At 48.9% G+C, this 20999-nt stretch overlaps 1 protein-coding gene across 1 annotated transcript; it reads left to right on the forward strand.

Annotated features, from left to right (window-relative positions):
- Positions 1 to 3058: 3058 nt before the first annotated feature.
- Positions 3059 to 20387, forward strand: LOC144611237 (ICOS ligand-like). The gene is made up of 3 exons (XM_078430281.1): positions 3059 to 3208; positions 8201 to 8271; positions 19990 to 20387. The coding sequence occupies exons 2-3, from the start codon at positions 8202 to 8204 to the stop codon at positions 20385 to 20387; spliced, it is 468 nt and encodes a 155-aa protein (XP_078286407.1). The 5' UTR covers positions 3059 to 3208; position 8201.
- The last annotated feature ends 612 nt before the right edge of the window (positions 20388 to 20999 follow it).

Genomic DNA, 20999 nt, shown 5'->3' on the forward strand with positions numbered 1-20999 from the left:
CGTACCCCTGACTCCTCTATCCTTAAGAGCTCTGTCCAGCTCTCTCTTGAATGCATTCAGAGAATTGGCCTCCACTGCCTTCTGAGGTCCCAGTGTGTGTGTTAGTGTGTGCGTGTGTGCGTGTGTGTGTGTGGGATAGTGTTAGTGTGTGCGTGTGTGGGATAGTGTGTGTGTGTGTGTGTGTATATATATATATATCTGTGTGTGTGTTTGTGTGTGTGTTTGGGATAGTGTGTGTGTGTGTGTGTATATATATATATATCTGTGTGTGTGTGTGTGTGTGTGTGTGGGATAGTGTTAGTGTGTGTGGGATAGTGTTATGTGTGTGTGTGTGTGTGTGGGATAGTGTTAGTGTGTGTGTGTGGGGTAGTGTTAGTGTGTGTGGGATAGTGTTAGTGTTGTGTGTGTGTGTGTGGGGTAGTGTTAGTGTGTGTGTGTGTGTGTGGGATAGTGTTAGTGTGTGTGTGTGTGTGTGTGTGTGTGTGTGTGGGATAGTGTTAGTGTGTGTGTGTGTGTGTGTGGGATAGTGTTAGTGTGTGTGTGCGTGTGCGTGTGTGATAGTGTTAGTGTGTGTGTGTGTGTGTGGGACAGTGTTAGTGTGTGTGTGTGTGTGGGATAGTGTTAGTGTGTGTGTGTGTTAGTGTGTGTTAGTGTGTGTGTGTGTGTGGGACAGTGTTAGTGTGTGTGTGTTAGTGTGCGGGGATCGCTGGTCGGCGCGGACGGACGGTCTCGGTGGGGAAGGGACTGGTGTGCCTCTAAAGTAAAAAACCAGAGAGGGCGAGAGGTTTGGGGCCTGTTCCAAGATGGCCGACTTTTGCCTCCTGTTTCCACGCCGTGTGTCTCTAAACTAAACTAAACTCAACTCCACTCCACTGTAAGTCCCACGGATTTGGCCCGACTCTTAGCCTGGACGATCCCTGAACTAAAGTTAGGCATTTGGACTTTCCAAATGTCAAAGGATAGGTTAATTTCGAGATTCCATGTGATCAAAATCAGTTTCGTCTCTGACCTTACAATGTGGGACCAGATTAGTCACTGTAGTAAATATATTCTTGGATTTTCCCTGAATTTCAGAGCTAACACTGACCAACATGCCCCATCTACACTAGTCCCACACCGGCCAACATGCCCCATCTACACTAGTCCCCACACCGGCCAACATGCCCCATCTACACTAGTCCCACCTGCCCACACCGACCAACATGCCCCATCTACACTAGTCCCCACACCGGCCAACATGCCCCATCTACACTAGTCCCACCTGCCCACACCGACCAACATGCCCCATCTACACTAGTCCCACAATGACCAACATGCCCCCATCTACACTAGTCCCACCTTTGCCCACACCGGCCAACATGCCCCATCTACACTAGTCCCACCTTTGCCCACACCGGCCAACATTGCCCCATCTACACTAGTCCCACCTTTGCCCACACCGGCCAACATGCCCCCATCTACACTAGTCCCCACACCGACCAACATGCCCCGTCTACACTAGTCCCACCTTTGCCCACACCGACCAACATGCCCCATCTACACTAGTCCCACCTTTGCCCCACACCGGCCAACATGCCCCATCTACACTAGTCCACCTGCCCACACCGACCAACATGCCCCATCTAACACTAGTCCCACCTTTGCCCACACCGACCCAACATGCCCCATCTACACTAGTCCCACCTGCCCACAACCGGCCAACATGCCCCATCTACACTAGTCCCCACCTGCCCCACACCGACCAACATGCCCCATCTACACTAGTCCCACCTTTGCCCACACCGGCCAACATGCCCCATCTACACTAGTCCCACCTTTGCCCACACCGACCAACATGCCCCATCTACACTAGTCCTACCTGCCCACACGGCCAACATGCCCCATCGACACTAGTCCCACCCTCTTGCGCACACCGACCAACATGCCCCATCTACACTAGTCCCCACCTTTGCGCACACCGACCAACATGCCCCATCTACACTAGTCCCACCTGCCCACACCGACCAACATGCCCCATCTACACTAGTCCCACCCTGCCCCACACCTAATAACTACAATGGATCTCGTGGTAAGTTGAGGTCAGATTCTGAAACCAATTGACGTCACAAATTGGGGAACCTCTTCGAACACGAGTTTACATTCCCACCCCCCTCCCTCCCTCCCTCCCCTCTCTCCTCCCCCTCCCCTCTCCTCCTCCCCCTCCCCTCCCCTCCCCTCCCCTCGTCCTCTCCTCTCCTCTCCTCTCCTCCCCTCCCCTCCCCCTCCCCCTCCCCTCCCCTCTCCTCCCCTCCCCTCCCCCTCCCCTCCCCCTCTCCTCTCCTCTCCTCTCCTCTCCTCTCCTCTCCTCTCCTCTCCTCTCCTCTCCTCTCCTCTCCTCCCCTCCCCTCCCCTCCCCTCTCCTCTCCTCTCCTCTCCTCTCCTCTTCAGTGAAAGTGTAAAAGGTTTCAAAATGATTCATCTTCTGTGGGGGGCGAATAATTGACATTTGGAATATTTTTAGAAATCTCCCTAATCTGGGAGGAGAGGAGAGGAGAGGAGAGGGGAGGAGAGGAGAGGAGAGGAGAGGGGAGGAGAGGAGAGGGGAGGGGAGGGGGAGGACAGGAGAGGAGAGGAGAGGAGAGGAGAGGAGAGGAGAGGGAGGAGAGGGGAGGGAGGGGAGGGGAGGGGGGAGAGGAGAGGGAGAGGAGAGGAGAGGAGAGGAGAGGAGAGGAGAGGAGAGGAGAGGAGAGGAGAGGAGAGGGGGAGGAGAGGAGAGGAGAGGGGAGGGGAGGAGAGGGGAGGGGAGGGGAGGAGAGGGGGAGGAGAGGGGAGGGGAGGGGGAGGAGAGGGGAGGGGAGGGGAGGGGGAGGGGAAGGGGAGGAGAGGAGAGGGGAGGAGAGGAGAGGGGAGGGGGGAGGGGGGAGGGGAGGGGAGGAGAGGAGAGGAAGTTCCAGTGAGGTTTGGTTGTGAACGTAAAAAGGGGAAATGAAACCTTTTGCAGAAACTGTAGGCTGGCGTGATTTGGAGAGGGGGAAACTACATTGAGATCTCTCTCTCTCTCTCTCCCCCTCCGTCCGTCCCTCCCTCCCTCCCTCCCTCCCTCCCTCCCTCCCTCCCTCCCTCCCTCCCTCCCTCTCTCCCTCCCTCTCTTCGTCACTCGATGAATTGATCGAGGAGGGAAGAGGTGGAAAACTCAGCCCCCCTTCCGAAACTCCGTCAGCTTATCAAAGTGAGTGTCTCGGCCGAGACGGGAGAGTGGGGGCGTAGGGAGGGGAGGGGGGGGGGGGGGGGTGTGGAGGGGGAGGGGAGGGGGGGAGAGGGGAGGGGGTAACAGAGACGGGGAGAGAGAGAAGAGGAGAGGAGGGGAGGGAAGGATCGCTTTACCTGTTGAACACCGAAATCCGGACGGCGTTCGTGGGGGCAGTTCCGTCGCTGCGGGTCGATCCGGCGCCGGAGACCCCGGGTTCCATCCCGACCGCGGGCGCCGTCTGTGCGGAGTTTGCGCATCGGACCGCGTGGGTTTTCTCCGGGCGCTCCGGTTTCCTCCCACACTCCCACAAAGGCGTGCGTGCGTGCGTGCGGGTTTGTGGGTCGATTGGCTTCGGTTAGAGATTGTAAATTGTCCCCCAGTGTGTGTGTGTGTGTGGGATAGTGTTAGTGTGTGTGTGGGATAGTGTTAGTGTGTGTGTGTGTGTGGGATAGTGTTAGTGTGTGTGTGTGTGTGTGTGTGTGTGGGATAGTGTTAGTGTGTGTGTGTGTGTGTGTGTGTGTGTGTGTGTGTGGGATAGTGTTAGTGTGTGTGTGTGTGTGTGTGTGTGGGGGATAGTGTTAGTGTGGTGTGTGTGTGTGGGATAGTGTTAGTGTGTGTGTTAGTGTGTGTGTTAGTGTGTGTGTGGGATAGTGTTAGTGTGTGTGTTAGTGTGTGTGTGTGTGTGTGTGTGGGATAGTGTTAGTGTGTGTGTGGGATGGTGTTAGTGTGTGTGTGTGTGGGATGGTGTTAGTGTGTGTGTGTGTGTGTGTGTGTGGTGTGTGGGTGTGTGTGGGATAGTGTTAGTGTTAGCGTGTGTGTGTGTGTGGGATAGTGTTAGTGTGTGTGTGTGTGTGGGATAGTGTTAGTGTGCGTGTTAGTGTGGGTGTGTGGGATAGTGTTAGTGTGCGTGTTAGTGTGGGTGTGTGGGATAATGTCTCTCTCTCTCTCTCTCTCCTCTCTCCCTCTCCTCCCTCTCCCCCCTCTCTCTCTCTCCTCTCCCTCTCCCCCTCTCCTCTCCCCTCTCTCTCTCTCTCTCCCACTCTCACCTCTCCCTCTCTCTCCTCTCTCCTCTCTCTCCCCTCTCTCTCCCCCTCTCTCTCCCCTCTCTCCCCTCTCTCTCTCTCTCTCTCTCTCTCTCTCTCCCTCTCTCTTCCCCCTCTCTCCCTCTCTCTCTCCCCTCTCTCCCACTCTCTCCCCCTCTCTCTCCTCTCTCTCTCTCTCTCTATGTCTCTCTCTCTCTCTCTCTCTCTCCCCCCTCTCTCCACTCTCTCCCCTCTCTCTCTCTCTCTCTCTCTCTCTCTCTTCTCTCTCTCTCTCTCTCCCTCTCTCTCTCTCCTCTCTCTCTCCTCTCTCTCTCTCTCTCTCTCTCTCTCTCTCTCTCTCTCTCTCTCTCTCTCTCTCTCTCTCTCTCTCTCTCTCCTCTATAACGGGTAGGCCATTGTATGCACTGGAATTTAGAAGGATGAGAGGGGATCTTATCGAAACGTATAAGATTATTAAGGGGTTTGGACACGTTAGAGGCAGGAAACATGTTCCCAATGTTGGGGGGGTCCAGAACCAGGGGCCACACACAGTTTAAGAATAAAGGGGTCGGCCATTTAGAACGGAAACTTTCCAGTCGGAGAGTTGTGAATCTGTGGGATTAATTCTCTGCCTCAGAAGGCAGTGGGGGCCAATTCTCCGAATGCATTCAAGAGAGAGCTGGATAGAGCTCTTAAGGATAGCGGAGTCAGGGGGTACGGGGAGAAGGCAGGAACGGGGGTACTGATTGAGAATGGTCAGCCGTGATCACATTGAATGGCGGTGCGTACAGGCTGGAAGGGCCGAATGGCCTCCTCCTGCACCTATTGTCTATTGTCTATTGGCAAAATTAGAGCACATGGTATTGGAGGTAGGGTACTGACATGGATAGAGAATTGGTTGGCAGACAGGAAGCAAAGAGTGGGGATAAATGGGTCCCTTTCAGAATAGCAGGCAGTGACCTAGTGGGGGTACCGCAAGGCTCGGTGCTGGGACCCCCAGTGACTAGTGGGGTACCGCAAGGCTCGGTGCTGGGACCCCCAGTGACTAGTGGGGTACCCCAAGGCTCGGTGCTGGGACCCCCAGTGACTAGTGGGGTACCGCAAGGCTCGGTGCTGGGACCCCCCAGTGACTAGTGGGGGTACCGCAAGGCTCGGTGCTGGGGACCGCAGTGACTAGTGGGGTACGCTAAGGCTCGGTGCTGGGACCCCCAGTGACTAGTGGGGTACCCCAAGGCTCGGTGCTGGGACCCCCAGTGACTAGTGGGGTACCGCAAGGCTCGGTGCTGGGACCGCAGTGACTAGTGGGGGTACCGCAAGGCTCGGTGCTGGGACCGCAGTGACTAGTGGGGTACCGCAAGGCTCGGTGCTGGGACCGCAGTGACTAGTGGGGTACCGCAAGGCTCGGTGCTGGGACCCCCAGTGACTAGTGGGGTACCGCAAGGCTCGGTGCAGGGACCGCAGTGACTAGTGGGGTACCGCAAGGCTCGGTGCTGGGACCGCAGTGACTAGTGGGGTACCGCTAAGGCTCGGTGCTGGGACCGCAGTGACTAGTGGGGTACCGCAAGGCTCGGTGCTGGGACCGCAGCTATTTACAATGCACATTAACGACTTGGATGAAGGGATTAAAAGTACCATTAGCAAATTTGCAGATGATACAAAGCTGGGTGGCAGTGTGAACTGTGTGAGGAAGATGCTATGAGGTTGCAGGGTGACTTGGACAGGTTGTGCGAGCGGGCGGATGGATGCATGGCAGATGCAGTTTAATGTGGATAAGTGTGAGGTTGTCCACTTTGGTGGCAAGAACAGGAAGGCAGAGCGTTATGTGAATGGTGTCAAGTTAGGAACAGGGGACGTACAACGAGATCTGGGTGTCCCAGTGCATCAGTCACTGAAAGGAAGCATGCAGGTACAGCAGGCAGTGAAGAAAGCCAATGGCATGTTGGCCTTCATAACAAGAGGAGTTGAGTATAGGAGCAAAGAGGTCCTTCTGCAGTTGTACCGGGCCCTGGTGAGACCGCACCTGGAGTACTGTGTGCAGTTTTGGCCTCCTAGTTTGAGGAAGGATATTCTTGCTATTGAGGGCGTCCAGCGTAGGTTCACCAGGTTAATCCCCGGGATGGCGGGACTGTCGTACGTTGAAAGACTGGAGCGACTGGGCTTGTATACACTGGAATTTAGAAGGATGAGAGGGGATCTTATCGAAACGTATAAGATTATTAAGGGGTTGGACACGTTAGAGGCAGGAAACATGTTCCCAATGTTGGGGGAGTCCAGAACCAGGGGCCACACACAGTTTAAGAATAAGGGGTCGGCCATTTAGAACGGAAACGTTTCCAGTCGGAGAGTTGTGAATCTGTGGGATTAATTCTCAGCCTCAGAAGGCAGTGGAGGCCAATTCTCCGAATGCATTCAAGAGAGAGCTGGATAGAGCTCTTAAGGATAGAGGAGTCAGGGGGTACGGGGAGAAGGCAGGAACGGGGTACTGATTGAGAATGATCAGCCATGATCACATTGAATGGCGGCGCGTACAGGCTCGAAGGGCTGAATGGCCTCCTCCTGCACATATTGTCTATTGTCTATTGTGTGCGTGCGTGCGTGCGTGTGTGTGTGTGTGTGTGCGTGTGTGCGTGTGCGTGCGTGCGTGTGTGTGTGTGTGTGAGACAGTGTCAGTGTGCGGGGATCGCTGGTCGGCGCGGACGGACGGACTCGGTGGGGAAGGGATTGTGTTTCCGCACTGTATTTGTGTCTAAAGTAAAAAACCAGAGAGGGTGAGAGAGTTTGGGGCCTGTTCCAAGATGGCCGACTTTTACCTCCTGTGTCTCTAAACTAAACTAGTGTGTGGGGATCGCTGGTCGAAACACAGGCCCTTCGGCCCACTGAGTCCGTCCGTACCGACCAGCGATCCCCGCACACTAACACTACCCTCCCACACACACACACACTAACACACACACACACACACACACACACACACACACACTAACACTATCCCACACACACACACTAACACTATCCCACACACACACACACACTAACACTATCCCACACACACACACACACACACACACTAACACTATCCCACACACACACACACACTAACACTATCCCACACACACACACACACACACACTATCCCACACGCACACACACACTAACACTATCCCACACACACACGCACGCAAGCATACACACACACACACTAACACTATCCCACACACACACACACGCACACTAACACACGCACACACACACACTATCCCACACGCACACACACACTAACACTATCCCACACACACACGCACGCACGCACACACACACACACACACTAACACTATCCCACACACACACACACACACACACACACACACACACACACACACACACACTAACACTATCCCCCCCACACACACACACACACACACTAACACTATCGCACACATACACACACACACATACACACACTAACAATATCACACACACTAACACTATCACACACACACACACACACACACACTAACACTATCCCACACACACTATCCCACACACACACACACTATCCCACACACACACACACACACACACACACTAACACTATCCCACACACACACACACACACTGGGGGACAATTTACAATCTTTACACCGAAGCCAATTAACCTACAAACCCGCACGCACGCACGCACGCACATCTTTGTGGGAGTGTGGGAGGAAACCGGGGCGCCCGGAGAAAACCCACGCGGTCCGACGTGCAAACTCCGCACTGGCAGCGCCCGCGGTCGGGATGGAACCCGGGTCTCCGGCGCCGGATCGACCCGCGGCGACTGACACCGCTCACCGACGCCCGTACAAAGTCAGTCGCGGGCGGGGCCAGACTTGGAGCCTGTTTCACCAGGCCGAAAACCAAGATGGCCGACAGTGTTAACCTTTCCCCCTCTTCGTCCCCGTTCCAGGATGAAGGGGTGTTTCTTCGCGGTGTGTCTGGCCATCGTCTCGCCTCTGCTCTACGACACTCTGAGAGCCGGTAAGAGCGCTGGGAGGGCGAGCAGGGGAGGTGGTTTCACCGAGAAACTCCGCCACTAGGCCTCAGGCTTCTCAATCCGAAAATTCGCCATGGCAACGCCCATGACTACCAACCCAGGCCTGTCCAAAACTTTCCTGTCCCTGTTCCTGCTCAAATCTCTTTTCAATGTGACCGTCTCTGCCTAAACTCCCCCAATTTCCTAGGTTCTAGGAGCAGAATTAGGCCATTCGGCCCATCGATTCTACTCCGCCATTCAATCATGGCTGATCGATCTCTCCCTCCGAACCCCATTCTCCTGCCTTCGCCCCATCACCTGTCTACCTGTGATGCCACACTTTCAGGGTGACTGTGTACCTGTGCTCCTAGATCCCTCTCTGCTCCACGACACTCCCTGTCTACCTGGGAACTGTGTACCTGCGCTCCTAGATCCCTCTCTGCTCTACGACACTCCCTGTCTACCTGGGGACTGTGTACCTGCGCTCCTAGATCCCTCTCTGCTCCACAACACTCCCTGTCTACCTGTAAACTGTTTACCTGTGACCAACTAGTTTACACTAGTCCCACCTTTGCCCACACCGACCAACATGCCCCATCTACACTAGTCCCACACCGACCAACATGCCCCATCTACACTAGTCCCACCTTTGCCCACACCGACCAACATGCCCCATCTACACTAGTCCCACCTTTGCCCACACCGACCAACATGCCCCATCTACACTAGTCCCACCTTTGCCCACACCGGCCAACATGCCCCATCTACACTAGTCCCACCTTTGCCCACACCGACCAACATGCCCCATCTACACTAGTCCCACCTTTGCCCACACCGGCCAACATGCCCCATCTACACTAGTCCCACCTTTGCCCACACCGACCAACATGCCCCATCTACACTAGTCCCACCTTTGCCCACACCGACCAACATGCCCCATCTACACTAGTCCCACCTGCCCACACCGGCCAACATGCCCCATCTACACTAGTCCCACCTTTGCCCACACCGACCAACATGCCCCATCTACACTAGTCCCACCTTTGCCCACACCGGCCAACATGCCCCATCTACACTAGTCCCACACCGACCAACATGCCCCATCTACTCTAGTCCCACCTTTGCCCACACCGGCCAACATGCCCCATCTACTCTAGTCCCACCTTTGCCCACACCGGCCAACATGCCCCATCTACACTAGTCCCACCTGCCCACACTGACCAACATGCCCCATCTACACTAGTCCCACCTTTGCCCACACCGACCAACATGCCCCATCTACTCTAGTCCCACCTTTGCCCACACCGGCCAACATGCCCCATCCACACTAGTCCCACCTGCCCACACTGACCAACATGCCCCATCTACACTAGTCCCACCTGCCCACACTGACCAACATGCCCCATCTACACTAGTCCCACCTTTGCCCACACCGACCAACATGCCCCATCTACACTAGTCCCACACCGACCAACATGCCCCATCTACACTAGTCCCACCTTTGCCCACACCGGCCAACATGCCCCATCTACACTAGTCCCACCTTTGCCCACACCGACCAACATGCCCCATCTACACTAGTCCCACCTGCCCACACCGACCAACATGCCCCATCTACACTAGTCCCACCTTTGCCCACACCGACCAACATGCCCCATCTACACTAGTCCCACACCGACCAACATGCCCCATCTACACTAGTCCCACCTTTGCCCACACCGGCCAACATGCCCCATCTACACTAGTCCCACCTTTGCCCACACCGACCAACATGCCCCATCTACACTGGTCCCACCTTTGCCCACACCGGCCAACATGCCCCATCTACACTAGTCCCACCTTTGCCCACACCGACCAACATGCCCCATCTACACTAGTCCCACCTTTGCCCACACCGACCAACATGCCCCATCTACACTAGTCCCACCTTTGCCCACACCGGCCAACATGCCCCATCTACACTAGTCCCACCTTTGCCCACACCGGCCAACATGCCCCATCTACACTAGTCCCACCTGCCCACACTGACCAACATGCCCCATCTACACTAGTCCCACCTTTGCCCACACCGGCCAACATGCCCCATCTACACTGGTCCCACCTGCCCACACTGACCAACATGCCCCATCTACACTAGTCCCACCTTTGCCCACACCGACCAACATGCCCCATCTACACTAGTCCCACCTTTGCCCACACCGGCCAACATGCCCCATCTACACTAGTCCCACCTTTGCCCACACCGACCAACATGCCCCATCTACACTAGTCCCACCTTTGCCCACACCGACCAACATGCCCCATCTACACTAGTCCCACCTTTGCCCACACCGGCCACCATGCCCCATCTACACTAGTCCCACCTGCCCGCGTTTGGCCCACATCCCTCCAAACCCGTCCTATCCATGTACCTGTCCAAGTGTCTCTTAAACGTTGGGATAGTCCCAGCCTCAACTACCTCCTCCGGCAGCTCGTTCCATCCACCCACCACCCTCTGTGTGGAAACGTTGCCCCTCAGGTACCCATTAAACCTTTCCCCCCCCCTCTCTCTCACCTTGAACCCATGTCCTCTGGTCCTCGATTCCCCTACTCTGGGCAAGAGACTCTGTGCGTCTACCCGATCTATTCCCCTCGTGATCTTGTACACCTCTATAAGATCGCCCCTCATCCTCCTGCGCTCCAAGGAACAGAGTCCCAGCCTGCCCCGACCCCTCTCCCTGTAGCTCAGGCCCCTCGAGTCCTGGCAACATCCTCGTCAATCTTCTCTGGGAAGATTTCTTCACTTTCAGGGAACTGTGTACCTGCGCTCCTAGATCCCTCTCTGCTCTACGACACTCCCTGTCTACCTGGGAACTGTGTACCTGTGTTCCTAGATCCCTCTCTGCTCTACGACACTCCCTGTCTACCTGGGAACTGTGAACCTGCGCTCCTAGATCCCTCTCTGCTCTACAACACTCCCTGTCTACCTGGGAACTGTGTACCTGCGCTCCTAGATCCCCCTCTGCTCTACAACGCTCCCTGTCTACCTGTGTTCCTTGATCCCTCTCTGCTCTACGACACTCCCTGTCTACCTGGGGACTGTGTACCTGCGTTCCTAGATCCCTCTCTGCTCTACGACACTCCCTGTCTACCTGGGAACTGTGTACCTGCGCTCCTAGATCCCTCTCTGCTCTACAACACTCCCTGTCTACCTGGGAACTGTGTACCTGCGCTCCTAGATCCCTCTCTGCTCTACAACACTCCCTGTCTACCTGGGAACTGTGTACCTGCGCTCCTAGATCCCTCTCTGCTCTACGACACTCCCTGTCTACCTGGGAACTGTGTACCTGCGCTCCTAGATCCCTCTCTGCTCTACAACACTCCCTGTCTACCTGGGAACTTTGTACCTGCGCTCCTAGATCCCTCTCTGCTCTACGACACTCCCTGTCTACCTGGGAACTGTGTACCTGTGCTCCTAGATCCCTCTCTGCTCTACGACACTCCCTGTCTACCTGGGAACTTTGTACCTGCGCTCCTAGATCCCTCTCTGCTCTACAACGCTCCCTGTCTACCTGGGAACTGTGTACCTGCGCTCCTAGATCCCCCTCTGCTCTACAACGCTCCCTGTCTACCTGGGAACTGTGTACCTGCGCTCCTAGATCCCTCTCTGCTCTACAACGCTCCCTGTCTACCTGGGGACTGTGTACCTGCGCTCCTAGATCCCTCTCTGCTCTACAACGCTCCCTGTCTACCTGGGAACTGTATACCTGCGCTCCTAGATCCCTCTCTGCTCTACAACGCTCCCTGTCTACCTGGGAACTGTGTACCTGCGCTCCTAGATCCCTCTCTGCTCTATGACGCTCCCTGTCTACCTGGGAACTGTGTACCTGCGCTCCTAGATCCCCCTCTGCTCTACAACGCTCCCTGTCTACCTGGGAACTGTGTACCTGCGCTCCTAGATCCCTCACTGCTCTACGACACTCCCTGTCTACCTGGGAACTGTGTACCTGCGCTCCTAGATCCCTCACTGCTCTACGACACTCCCTGTCTACCTGGGAACTGTGTACCTGCGCTCCTAGATCCCCCTCTGCTCTACGACACTCCCTGTCTACCTGGGAACTGTGTACCTGCGCTCCTAGATCCCCCTCTGCTCTACGACACTCCCTGTCTACCTGGGAACTGTGTACCTGCGCTCCTAGATCCCTCTCTGCTCTACGACGCTCCCTGTCTACCTGGGAACTGTGTACCTGCGCTCCTAGATCCCCCTCTGCTCTACAACGCTCCCTGTCTACCTGGGAACTGTGTACCTGCGCTCCTAGATCCCCCTCTGCTCTACGACACTCCCTGTCTACCTGGGAACTGTGTACCTGCGCTCCTAGATCCCTCTCTGCTCTACGACACTCCCTGTCTACCTGGGAACTGTGTACCTGCGCTCCTAGATCCCCCTCTGCTCTACGACGCTCCCTGTCTACCTGGGAACTGTGTACCTGCGCTGCTAGATCCCTCTCCGCTCCACGACGCTCCCTGAGCATCTCTGTGGGGAACGTGGACAGGTACAAAGTGCCGGAGTAACTCAGCGGGTCGGGCAGCGTCTCTGGAGAGAAGGAACGGGGGGACGTTTTGGGTCGAGACCCTTCTCCAGACGGTGTGTGAGTGTGTGAGTGTGTGTGTGTGCGTGTGCGTGCGTGCAAATGTGCGTGCAAATGTGCTTGCGCGTATGTAGAACTTTTAACTTTGAACAAATTACCTTTACAACGTTTAACTTTTAATGCAGATGACTTTTTAAATCACTTTTGCAACGTTGAATTTTTAACGCAGATAACTTTTAAATGTTCTTTTCTATAACTTTTAACTTTTAACTTTTAACTTTTAACTTTTAACTTTTAACTTTTAACTTTTAACTTTTAACTTTTAACTTTTAACTTTTAACGCAGATAACTTTTAAAATTACTTTTCTGTAACTTTTAACATTGCTTTTATAACTTTTAACTTTTATTGTTTAACACCAATAACTCAAAGTCACTTTTCTATAACTTTGCACTTTTCACTTTTAACGCAGATAACTTTTTAAATCAATTTTATAGACAATAGACAATAGACAACAGGTGCAGGAGGAGGCCATTCGGCCCTTCGAGCCTGTACGCACCGCCATTCAATGCGATCACGGCTGATCATTCTCAATCAGTACCCCCGTTCCTGCCTTCTCCCCGCACCCCCTGACTCCGCTATCCTGGACAGAAATATTTAAAATAATTTCGAATGTTGTTAATATGAAGCTGATCCCTGACTCAAACTGGGAATATTAGAAACAGATCAATTAATAACAACGAATCAAAGAATTTTTATTGATTATAGTTTAATAATTGGGAAAAAATTAATACTGAAATTCTGGAAAGGTCCGACATCCCCCACAATTAAAATGTGGATTACAGGAATGTCGGAGACACTTCATCTGGAAAGATTGAGACTTGTTCTAATGGACAGGTTGAATCTTTTCAGAGGAATATGGTCTCCATTTATTGTATATTTGAAGGGTCAAAATGGCTGGGTGCGGGGACCTGACCGTGGCCTGAATAATGGAATGGAGGAAGAATTATGAATAATAAATCATGGAGTTGAGTATAGGAGCAAAGAGGTCCTTCTACAGTTGTACCGGGCCCTGGTGAGACCGCACCTGGAGTACTGTGTGCAGTTGTACCGGGCCCTGGTGAGACCGCACCTGGAGTACTGTGTGCAGTTGTACCGGGCCCTGGTGAGACCGCACCTGGAGTACTGTGTGCAGTTGTACCGGGCCCTGGTGAGACCGCACCTGGAGTACTGTGTGCAGTTGTACCGGGCCCTGGTGAGACCGCACCTGGAGTACTGTGTGCAGTTTTGGTCTCCAAATTTGAGGAAGGATATTCTTGCTATGGAGGGCGTGCAGCGTAGGTTCACCAGGTTAATTCCCGGAATGGCGGGACTGTCGTACGTTGAAAGGCTGGAGCGATTGGGCTTGCATACACTGGAATTTAGAAGGATGAGGGGGGATCTTATTGAAACATATAAGATAATTAGGGGATTGGACACGTTAGAGGCAGGAAACATGTTCCCAATGTTGGGGGAGTCCAGAACAAGGGGCCACACAGTTTAAGAATAAGGGGTCGGCCATTTAGAACGGAGATGAGGAAGAACTTTTTCAGTCAGAGGGTGGTGAAGGTGTGGAATTCTCCGCCTCGGAAGGCAGTGGAGGCCGGTTCGTTGGATGCTTTCAAGAGAGAGCTGGATAGAGCTCTTAAGGATAGCGGAGTGAGGGGGTATGGGGAGAAGGCAGGAACGGGGTACTGATTGAGAGTGATCAGCCATGATCGCATTGAATGGCGGTGCGTACAGGCTCGAAGGGCTGAATGGCCTACTCCTGCACCTATTGTCTATTGTCTATTGTCTATTGATATATCTCCAATGATAGATAACTTTTTTAATACTCCATTCATTTCTCCAATTTGGATCTATTTTTATTTTATTTTTCTCTATCTCTCCCTCTCTAAAAAAAAAGTATAGAAATATCTAGGACATAATTGTTAATATTAATAATATCACGAATGTATGTAATAAGTAAATTTTATTAATATGTATTTATGTTTAATAAAAATATTTATCAAAAAAAAGAGCTCTATCCAGCTCTCTCTTGAATGCATTGTGATCACGGCTGATCATTCTCAATCAGTACCCCGTTCCTGCCTTCTCCCCATACCCCCTGACTCCTCTATCCTTAAGAGCTCTATCCAGCTCTCTCTTGAATGCATTGCGATCAAGGCTGATCATCCACAATCAGTACCCCGTTCCTGCCTTCTCCCCATACCCCCTCACTCCGCTATCCTTAAGAGCTCTATCCAGCTCTCTCTTGAAAGCATTCAGAGAACTGCCCTCCACTGCCCTCTGAGGCAGAGAATTCCACAGATTCACCACTCTCCGACTGAAAAAGTTCTTCCTCATCTCCGTTCTAAATGGCCGACCCCTTATTCTTAAACTGTGTGTGGCCCCTGGTTCTGGACTCCCCCAACATTGGGAACATGTTTCCTGCCTCTAACGTGTCCGATCCCCTAATTATCTTATATGTTTCAATAAGATCCCCCCTCATCCTTCTAAATTCCAGTGTGTACAAGCCCTATACAAGCGGTTAATTCCCGGGATGGCGGGACTGTCGTACGTTGAAAGGCTGGAGCGATTGGGCTTGTATACACTGGAATTTAGAAGGATGAGGGGGGATCTTATCGAAACATATAAGATAATTAGGGGACTGGACACGTTAGAGGCAGGAAACATGTTCCCAATGTTGGGGGGAGTCCAGAACAAGGGGCCACACAGTTTAAGAATAAGGGGTCGGCCATTTAGAACGGAGATGAGGAAGAACTTTTTCAGTCAGAGGGTGGTGAAGGTGTGGAATTCTCCGCCTCGGAAGGCAGTGGAGGCCGGTTCGTTGGATGCTTTCAAGAGAGAGCTGGATAGAGCTCTTAAGGATAGCGGAGTGAGGGGGTATGGGGGAGAAGGCAGGAACGGGGTACTGATTGAGAGTGATCAGCCATGATCGCATTGAATGGCGGTGCGTACAGGCTCGAAGGGCTGAATGGCCTCCTCCTGCACCTATTGTCTATTGTCTATTGTCTATTGTTCTGGACTCCCCCAACATTGGGAACATGTTTCCTGCCTCTAACGTGTCCAATCCCCTAATTATCTTATATGTTTCGATAAGATCCCCCCTCATCCTTCTAAATCCCAGTGTATCCAAGCCCAATACAAGCGTTATAGTTTTTAACTATTAACGCGGATAACTTTTAAAGTCAAAAATACTTTTATAACGTTTAACTTTGAACTCTTATTGCAAATAACTTTTAACATTACTTTTATAACTTTTAACTTTTAACGCAGAGAACTTTTAAGATCAATTTTCTATAACGTTTAACATTTATTATTTAACACCAATAACTTAAAGTTAACTTTTTTTAATTTTAACACAGAAAACTTTTTAAATGACTTTTCTATAACATTTAACATTTATTTTTTAACACCAATAACTTAACCTTTCCTTTCTATAACTTTGGACTTTTAACTTTTAACGCAAATAACTTTTTAAATTACTTTTATGACTTTTAAAATTTAACGCAGATAACTTCTTTAATTATTTTTATAACTTTTAACTTTCAATGCAAATAACTTTTAGATACTTTTCTATAACTTTTAACAAATTACCTTTACAATGTTTAACGTTTAACACAGGTAACTTTTAAAATTACTTTTATATAACGTTTAACTTTTAACTTTTATCGCAGATAACTTTTTAAATCACTTTTCTTTAACTTTTAACACAATAAACTTTTAAAATTACATTTCTAACAATTAACTTTTAACACAATAACATTTACAATTATTTTCTATGACTTTTAACGTTTAACTTTTAACGCAGAAAACTTTTAAAATTACTTTCTATAACGTTTAACATTTATTATTTAACACCAATAACTTAAAGTTACTTTTCTATAACTTTGGACTTTTAACTTTTAACGCAGATAACTTTTAAAATTACTTTTATAACTTTTAACTTTCAATACACATAACTTTTAGATACTTTTCTATAACTTTTAACTTTTAACAAATTACCTTTACAACGTTTAACTTTTAATGCAGATAACTTTTTAAATTACTTTTATAACTTTTAACTTTTAACACAAGTAACTTTTAAAATTACTTTTCTATCACATTTAACTTTTAACTTTTAACGCAGATAACTTTTAAATTACTTTCTATAACGTTTAACATTTATTATTTAACACCAATAACTTAAAGTCACTTTTCTTTAACTTTGTACTTTTAACTTTTAACGCAAATAACTTTTAAAATTACTTTTATAACATTTAACTTTTAACGCAGATAACATTTAAATTAGTTTTATAACATTTAACATTTATTATTTAACACCAATAACTTAAAGTTACTTTTCTTTAACTTTGTACTTTTAACTTTTATCGCAAGTAACTTTTAAAAATACTTTTCTAACTTTTAACCTTAAGTTTTAACATAAGTAACTTTTAAAATTACTTTGATAACGTTTAACTTTTATCGCAGATAACTTTTAAAATGAGTTTTCTTTAACTTTTAACACAATAAACTTTTTAAATTACATTTCTATCACATTTAACTTTTAACTTTTAACGCAGATAATTTTTTTATTACTTTTATAACTTTTTAATTTTAATGCAGATAATTTTTTTAATTTCTTTTATAACTTATAACCTTAACTTTTATTGCAGATAACTTTTAAAATTACTTTTATAACGTTTAACTTTTAACTTTTAACGCAGATAACTTTTAAAATTACTTTCTATAACGTTTAACATTTATTATTTAACACCAATAACTTAAAGTTACTTTTCTATAACTTTGGACTTTTCACTTTTAACACAGATAACTTTTTAAATTACTTTTATAACTTTTAACTTTCAATACACATAACTTTTAGATACTTTTCTATAACTTTTAACTTTTAACAAATTACCTTTACAACGTTTAACTTTTAACAAATTACCTTTACAACGTTTAACTTTTAACAAATTACCTTTACAACGTTTAACTTTTAATGCAGATAACTTTTTTAATTACTTTTATAACTTTTAACTTTTAACACAAGTAACTTTTAAAATTACTTTTCTATCACATTTAACTTTTAACTTTTAACGCAGATAACTTTTAAAATTGCTTTCTATAACGTTTAACATTTATTATTTAACACCAATAACTTAAAGTTACTTTTCTATAACTTTGGACTTTTAACTTTTAACACAGATAACTTTAAAAATTATTTTTATAACTTTTTACGATATACATTAATGACTTAGACGAAGGGATTAAAAGTACCATTAGCAAATTTGCCGATGATACTAAGTTGGGGGGTAGTGTGAATTGTGAGGAAGATGCAATAAGGCTGCAGGGTGACTAGGACAGGTTGTGTGAGTGGGCGGATACATGGCAGATGCAGTTTAATGTGGATAAGTGTGAGGTTATTCACTTTGGAAGTAAGAATAGAAAGGCAGATTATTATCTGAATGGTGTCAAGTTAGGAACAGGGGACGTACAACGAGATCTGGGTGTCCTAGTGCATCAGTCACTGAAAGGAAGCATGCAGGTACAGCAGGCAGTGAAGAAAGCCAATGGCATGTTGGCCTTCGTAACAAGAGGAGTTGAGTATAGGAGCAAAGAGGTCCTTCTACAGTTGTACCGGGCCCTGGTGAGACCGCACCTGGAGTACTGTGTGCAGTTGTACAGGGCCCTAGTGAGACCGCACCTGGAGTACTGTGTGCAGTTGTACAGGGCCCTGGTGAGACCGCACCTGGAGTACTGTGTGCAGTTGTACAGGGCCCTGGTGAGACCGCACCTGGAGTACTGTGTGCAGTTTTGGTCTCCAAATTTGAGGAAGGATATTCTTGCTATTGAGGGCGTGCAGCGTAGGTTCACTAGGTTAATCCCCGGAATGGCGGGACTGTCGTACGTTGAAAGGCTGGAGCGATTGTGCTTGTATACACTGGAATTTAGAAGGATGAGGGGGGATCTTATTGAAACATATAAGATAATTAGGGGATTGGACACATTAGAGGCAGGAAACATGTTCCCAATGTTGGGGGAGTCCAGAACCAGGGGCCACAGTTTAAGAATAAGGGGTCGGCCATTTAGAACGGAGATGAGGAAGAACTTTTTCAGTCAGAGAGTGGTGAAGGTGTGGAATTCTCTGCCTCAGAAGGCAGTGGAGGCCAGTTCGTTGGATGCTTTCAAGAGAGAGCTGGATAGAGCTCTTAAGGATAGCGGAGTGAGGGGGTACGGGGAGAAGGCAGGAACGGGGTACTGATTGATAGTGATCAGCCATGATCGCATTGAATGGCGGTGCGTACAGGCTCGAAGGGCTGAATGGCCTCCTCCTGCACCTATTGTCTATTGTCTATTGTCTAATACACACATAACTTTTAGATACTTTTCTATAACTTTTAACTTTTAACAAATTACCTTTACAACGTTTAACTTTTAATGCAGATAACTTTTTTAATTACTTTTATAACTTTTAACTTTTAACACAAGTAACTTTTAAAATTACTTTTCTATCACATTTAACTTTTAACTTTTAACGCAGATAACTTTTAAAATTACTTTCTGTAACGTTTAACATTTATTATTTAACACCAATAACTTAAAGTTACTTTTCTTTAACTTTGTACTTTTCACTTTTATTGCAAATGTGCGTGCGTGTGCGTGCGCGCATGCGTGTGCGTGCGCGTGCGTGTGCGTGTGCGTGTGCGTGTGCGTGCGTTACTGACAGTCTCGTTCTCTCCCCGCTACAGAGGGGCGTGCAGATACTGGGCTATGTGGGAGAGAGAGTGACACTCCCATGTGCGTGCGTTTGCGTGCGTGTGCGTGCGTGTGCGTGCGCGTGCGTGCGTTACTGACAGTCTCGTTCTCTCCCCGCTACAGAGGGCGTGCAGGTACTGGGCTACGTGGGAGAGAGAGTGACACCTCCATGTGCGTGCGTTTGCGTGCGTTTGCGTGCGTGTGCGTGTGCGTGCGTTGCTGACAGTCTCGTTCTCTCCCCGCTACAGAGGGCGTGCAGATACTGGGCTACGTGGGAGAGAGAGTGACACCTCCATGTGCGTGCGTTTGCGTGCGTGTGCGTGCGTTTGCGTGCGTGTGAGTGCGTTGCTGACAGTCTCGTTCTCTCCCCGCTACAGAGGGCGTGCAGGTACTGGGCTACGTGGGAGAGAGGGTGATGCTACCATGTGCGTACGCGGCGGCGGGGAAACGGCCGGGGCGATCGGTGGTGGTCTCGTGGCAGCGCGGGAACGCGGTGGTTCACGCGCAGCGGTGGGACGGTCCCATGAACGGATTGCAGGACCCGTTCTTCCGCAACCGGACGGCGCTGTCGCGGGGAGAGTTCGAGCGAGGGAGCTTCTCCCTGTCGCTGGGACCGCTGTCGCCGCGGGACGAGGGTCGTTACGACTGCATCGTACTGCACGGGCCGGTGGGAGACGTGCAGCAGACAGACGTGCAGCTGGTGGTCGCAGGTGAGCTGGTGGAGCAACGGAGACTAATCACCTTGACCGCTACTTCTGCGACGTTTAACCTTTAACGCTGAAAACTCTTAACGTTACTTTTATAACGTTTAACTTTCAACACAAGTATCTTTTAAAATTACTTTTCTATCACATTTAACTTTTAACTCTTAACACAGATAACTTTTAACATTCGTTTTATAACTTTTAACGTTTAACTTTTAACGCAGATAACTTTTAACATTAGTTTTATAACTTTTGACACAATAACTTTTAAAATTATGTTTCTAACTATTAACTTTTAACACAATAACTTTCACAATTATTTTCTATGACTTTTAACTTTTAAACTTTTAACGCAAATAACTTTTAACATTAGTTTTATAACTTTTAACGCGGATAACTTTTAACGTTTAACTTTTAACGCTGAAAACTTTAAAAATTACTTTTATAACTTTTAACATTTATTATTTAACACCAATAAGTTATTTTTCTTTAACTTTGTACTTTAGACTTTTATCGTAAATAACTTTTAACATGATGTTTCTAACTGTTAACTTTTAACACAATAACATTTACAATTATTTTCTATAACGTTTAACTTTTAATTTTAACGCAGATAACTTTTTAAAATTATTTCTATAACGTTTAACATTTATTATTTAACACCAATAACTTAAAGTTATTTT

Source organism: Rhinoraja longicauda, chromosome 39 (genome assembly GCF_053455715.1).
Source record: "Rhinoraja longicauda isolate Sanriku21f chromosome 39, sRhiLon1.1, whole genome shotgun sequence".
Classification (NCBI taxonomy): domain Eukaryota; kingdom Metazoa; phylum Chordata; class Chondrichthyes; order Rajiformes; family Arhynchobatidae; genus Rhinoraja; species Rhinoraja longicauda.